The sequence below is a fragment of the Pygoscelis adeliae genome, unplaced genomic scaffold, assembly GCF_000699105.1.
Source record: "Pygoscelis adeliae isolate BGI_AS28 unplaced genomic scaffold, ASM69910v1 Scaffold120, whole genome shotgun sequence".
NCBI classification, from domain to species: domain Eukaryota; kingdom Metazoa; phylum Chordata; class Aves; order Sphenisciformes; family Spheniscidae; genus Pygoscelis; species Pygoscelis adeliae.
Genome location: NW_008824032.1, coordinates 4,509,516 through 4,515,361, shown reverse-complemented (window position 1 = coordinate 4,515,361; position 5,846 = coordinate 4,509,516). Strand labels below are relative to the sequence as shown.

General features: G+C 45.3%; 1 protein-coding gene across 1 annotated transcript in view; it reads left to right on the top strand.

Moving 5' to 3' along the window:
- UPK1B (uroplakin 1B) overlaps positions 1–296 on the top strand; it is a 5,360-nt gene extending 5,064 nt beyond the window's left edge. The window contains exon 7 of the mRNA XM_009329429.1: positions 246–296. Coding sequence (XP_009327704.1) covers positions 246–296 — 51 coding nt within the window. The remainder of the gene's footprint in view (positions 1–245) is intronic.
- The last annotated feature ends 5,550 nt before the right edge of the window (positions 297–5,846 follow it).

Below are 5,846 nucleotides of genomic sequence, written 5' to 3'. Positions count from 1 at the left end.
CTTCGTGACAGATAATCCCCAGCGAGCTGAGTGATCCAGTCAAATAGTTATGGCTGCACATATCTTCTTTCTTCACTGTGAAGTTTCTGTGCAGATAAAAAGCTTCAAGCTTCCTCTGCCTGAACGGACTTTGCTTATCAAGAATTTCTGTTGCTCTCTCCTATCAGTAGGACTAAATGGGGCTGGGGGAGAGGTGGGGAAAAGGAAACGGGGAGCGGAGAAACTTACCAGTCTTGTCGTTTCAGTTCTGCGTCCTCTTTGGTACCATGTTCTACTGGAGCAGAATTGAGTACTGAAGGCCCAGTGTCCTCAGTGCTGTCCTGAAGCACCGTGTGAAACTGCATTTGTTTGTCTCCTGCTCCATTCTCCTTGTGCCATGGAGGATTTGAAGTTTTCCCACTACATCTCCCACATATACTTTTGCCCCTCCAAAAACTTGATGACTCTGGGAAAGAGCCTTCTTGTCCCTTCTTTGCCCCTTGTTCTGCAGTCTTAATGCCTCCTGGCTGAGGCACAATCCTTCTTTCGCTGTGCAAGAAGTCCTTGGAGCATAAGATAAGAAGTGATCCGATTTGTTCTGAGATGACATCAGAAAGGAAAATGTCCATATACGCTTGCTCCAGAAAAAAATATCTCTAAAACTAGGTTGAATGTAAGTTACAATGCTAAAGGCTCTGGCAAGGGCTGTGTGAGCAAAACAGTAACCTCCTGTGACCAATAAAGACACATGCTGCAACAGAGAAGACTGCAGACCTCTCTAATATATTTTATCATTCAACTTCTGTTCCTGGTCTCTGTCACCCCTTGCCTTATTCTAAGGCAGATTCTCTAAGAGTTTAAGCATGTCAGCAGTAAAGACATGTCACAGATAAAAAGTCTGTTGTTAGTCAAGCCCATTAAAAGGCTAGCTCACTCCTCAGCAATATGCTGCCTATATTCAAGCCTACCTCCTGTCACTGATGAAGCTACTGCATGTGCTCCTACCTTCAGAAGTGCCAGTGCAGAAAAAGCTCTTCTTGCTAATGAGCAACTCCTTCAAAAAGCTGTTATGTACTTCACACAAGATTTCACACAGGCTAGAATTTGTGCAGAATACAAGGGGTCCTATGCTGTAGTTGGCTTTGCGAAAGTGGCTGTCCCACGCCCCTAGATTACTATGCTTCTTGCTTCAGCTACCTGCATGTATATGGTCACGTCCCCTGTGTACTCCCCTTCCACATCCCTGGATCACGTAGGACAAACAGCAAATAATGGCAACGAGTAACTCTTGTGAAAAATGCAAGCAAGGGGCCAGTCCTTGCATCAGCAGTTACAGTTCTCACTCGGTTCAATAGAGGCTGTTTACTTTGCTCCAGACTGATATGGTGTCTTTCCTGGTGAACACTTCAGCGGTTACATGTGTCGTCTGAAATATGCTCCTGTATAGAGCGTTTTAAGGTGAAGCCTCTTCCAAAGGTGTACTGGTTCAGGTCCTGACACTTGCCAGCTGCCTTGATTCTTTGTTTTTGTATATTCACCAAAATACTAATTAAAAAGAAGTGGAAGTGAAATTTTTTTCTTGTTCAAGATTGTGTGTTTGGGAAGGGGAAATGATAAAGCTCTGTATCCGGGACATCTGGGGCAGTGCAAAGGTAGGCTTTCAAGTCCTGTAACCCCGTCCTGAAGATCTGAGTGCAAAGCGCCATGATGCACGGTGCTACAGAAACTCTGCATCTGCATAGTCCCTCGCTAAAGTACTGGGGGAGAGAAAGAGGCAGCTATGAGGGTGAACAGCTTGAAGGAGAAACAGGTCCCTGCAACATAGAGGGGTTTTGCTGTGTGAGTGTGCCTTCAAACAGGAAAATCTCCATGGATCAGCCACTCCACTAGTTCAGTGGGGTGGTGACTGCCTTGGAGAGCCTGAACTCTCAGCAATTTCCATAAGGAAATTAATCTTCAGCACTTTTTTGTGAGACTCGAGGACATGGATGGACCATGGGGACTGTGTATGGAAGTGATCTGGGTTTGGTTTCTAATTATTTGTGTGTGTGTGTGTGCATATGTTGCTGAAAGCTACAATAACACCTAAACCTAAAGAAATATAAAGAGAATCAGTGTCTGCCTAAGTTAGGCAGCAATAGCAAAGACTGGGTTCTCTGCTACTTGCTGTGAACTGCAAATGCTTACCAACTGCAACAGCAGAGAGGAGGGAAATGGGGGAGGAGGGAGAATGCAGGCACACAGCCTCTGTCCTTGCTTGGCCAAACCCCTCCAATAACTCCTCAGTCATGGCAGCCTTCATGGATAGCTGCACACCTGTGTAAAGGTCTCTTGCTCAAGTTATTTCTGAAACTCAAGTAACTCTGCAAATGGGTGAAACGACTGGCTATGGGACTTTCTGGAGACTAGCAATGCCTTCTGCATACAGATGCGGCTGGAGATACAGCCTGTAGAAACCTTTAGGACCACAGAAGTAGGTGGTCCTAAGCCTTCTGCTTCCTGAGCTGTTCCCTCACGTGGCACATTATGAATTATGTTTTACAAAAATAAAAGCTGTGATGAACAAGTGATCTGGGCAATGGTGGATCTGTGCAGAAGTGCCAAGCATGCAACAATGCAACCAGAAAAAAAAACAGCTTTATCCACCTGAACTAAGGAGGAAGAAGAAGACTTGACTGATGGCAGAATGATGTTGAGCAGGCTTGTGAAAAATCCTGCACAGCTTTTTCTGGTTTTTCAGCTTCTGAAGGCTGATTCCAATCTCTGCAAGTTCCCTACCCGGGATGCCAGGGGAGGGTGAGGAAGGGATGGATGGAGTCCACGACAGAAATGCTGGTGAACTGGTTCACGTGGCTGAGGCTTGTAAAGAAATCCTGTTCATTTTCAGCTGTTTGGAATGCTGCCTGAAGGTATGGATGTATGTGGTCTTCAGAGCAGGCGATATGCATAGATGCATAAAAACTGCTGGACTAAGACAGGATGAAGAAAAAAATTCTCCAGGTGGAAGCTGTGTGGTTTGTTTGCAGATTTGTTCTGTGTATTTCTTCTCTGTAGGTGTGAATATTCACAGTTCTCTACTTGCAAAAAAAAAGCATGTTTCCATTCTCCGACAGATTTACCAACTGTATTTTTAGATCATTAATTTATTGTAATATTCCCAGCTCTGAGAAATCAGAGTCCTGCTGAGAAACATCCTTTGTTCATACTTGACAGAGCAGCGTGGCCATCAAGCCAACAAGAATCCCAAACCCTCGGCTGCTCCCCTCCCGTACACACACAAACATGTCTTTCACATTCTTGAATGTTTGTGGCTGGCAGTACTGAAGGTCTCTGTTCCTTCAGGCAATGGGGCAATGTGGGCTACTTTTCTGTACTCTGCGCCTTGCCCCCATTTTTCCAACAGGCTTTCCTACCCCTCCTTCCTTTCCCCTCACTTCTTCTTCTGCATAAGATCTCTCTGCACAGGCTCTCTCAGGCCCTATTTCTCCTTACCTTGATGGTTCGTGTATGACACACAATGCCCACTATGTGCCATGCTTGCATCTGGCTACCTCACCTCATGTCGAAAACCAGCACAAGGCTGTTGGTGGCGTTCGCTATCCTCTGACTCAGATGATTTATTTCCCATCCTGCTCACCACCCTGGCATCTTAGTTTTTCATATTCCTTACAAGAGGGACTTGTGCCAAGCAAATGTTTCTTAGGACCAAGTATGACCTAAAACTAGCTCATAAATGAAGCCTCCTTCTCCCACCCCTTGGCAGCCCTGCCCTCTTTGGCAACTGGGGAAAGCCTCTGCAACGTGTGGTATGCTGGGAACCTCCTGCAAGGACTCTCCCTGTAATCTCAGGCATCTATCTTTAGGAGATCCTGCTGCGTGAGGAGTTGAGGATGACTGCTGAGGGTTTATCCTCAACAGGAAAAAAAGGTGAGGGTGTTTCTGACTGTGTTAGCTTGCACGCGAGGTGAAATTCCAGCATAGACACGGTCATCTGCAGTTCTTGCACGTTCACTAGTTGAGATAAACTCTGCAAGAGAGCTAAGTGATGAGCAGTGAGCTGCTCTGGCTACCCAGGGCTGTTGCTGACTGTGAGTGAATGCAGGATTGAAAACCTTCCCTCTCTATTTTTCCCAAGGTAACGCTCACCTTTAGCAGGGTACCGTGGCTGGCACAGAGGCTGGAGAAGGTAAAGCCAAGCCACTTCAAATAATCCCTGCAAATAACTAGCCTAGTCTTTTTACAACTCTCTTCTGCCTCCACTGTCTGACCCTCGATGTTTAAAGCAAATTATCTCACAATATAAAAAAAAGGTGAGTAAAGCAGTTTGTGATCACCTATTTTTTCTGATCTAAACTTCTGCCTGACTCTTACGAAGGACGAGGGAAAGAACAAGTTACCTGATATTTTTCAGACTGGTTCAACTGTATCTTATGGCTGGGTTTGTTTTTTGGTGTTTTTTTTCCTTTTCAGGTTTTACTTAACTGGAGACTTTCCCTGTTTAATAACCATCATGTGTGTTATTCTCCTTTCTCCAGCTCTGGTTGTTCCCATGTTCCTGTTCCTTGTGGTTCATTCTTAAGCAGCTACTAAGTTTTCTTTCAAACCATTTCCTCTCGCTGAATTAAAATATTTCCTGGTCTTTTTAGATAAGGGATTTAAATGATAGAGAGATATGTGCTCCCTGTAGCAGATGTGCTATGGGAGAAAACAGGTCCAGTTTTAAGATGTATCTGTACCCGAAGTGCATCACATAATTCCTATGAATGTTCTAGGTTTGCAAAATGTAGTTCATCTCACACTGCAGTTTGCAAATAAGACATGAGAAAATAGCTACCCTTTTTTGTTATGGAGTGAACCAAACATTCTTGTTTTAACACTCATACTATATCGAACTTTTGGGGGCATCAGGACTTGGCCAGGTCTGAGCTTCGCAGCTCCCGTTCATTTTTAATCCTTAACTCTGAAACTGTTCATCCTTCACCCTTGTGGTGAGACATGTTCTTTGAAAAGGTTATCCGGCTCACACAGAAAATGAACTCAGAGGTCTCACTGCTTTTCTCTGTCTTGGCCATTATGATCCTGTTCTTTTTGCTGTTGTTGCTGCCTTGTGCCAGCTTGGCCCAAGTCTCCCCCACTGGGCTAAATTTCTTTCCCTGCACTGCCTGCCTTCCCTTTGCTGCCAGCTGACCTTTAGCTCCGTCCAGTGGGATACCAGCTAGATGTGTCCCGTCTCCCACAGCTGCTGGACTCCTGTGTTGCAAGGAGGATGCATAAGACACTGGTATCAAGTGCTCTTTGGCACCGGCTTAGATTGTTTCCTGGTTAACAGCCAGTTTGGGAACTTGCTTAGTCCTGGTTTTGGCTTAGTTGAAAGTATCCAAGATGTTATAGCTGGTGCTTCCAATACAACCTACAGAGATGCTTGTCCTGAGTCAGACTTTCAAACTCGTAGTGATGGGAAAGCGGGCAAAAGGAATTGGCTGAAACTGTGTTCAAGCACTTCCACATGTTTAAGCACCCTGATTTAGCGCACGGTCCGGAGTGGAGCCTGACCAGGTCTGCAGTGTGCCTTCTGCTTGATTTTCGTAACCATGGAAATGCTGGGGGCAGTTTGAGATTCTCCTCTCGTCTTATGGCCAAGTCATTGCTTAGACTCTGTGGCACAAAGAATACAAAAATATTGTTTCTTGTACAGCACTGATAATTGGCTATGGCTAACAACAATTCCAGAGTTCAACAGACGTGGTTTTCTCTCTCGCTTTGTGTGCCAGTTGCCATGGTAAGCAGGAAGCACAACCCCAGCATTTTCCTAAAGGGAAATCAAAGTCATGAAGGAGGTAGGAAAGGGAGTCAGGCCCTGAGTTCAG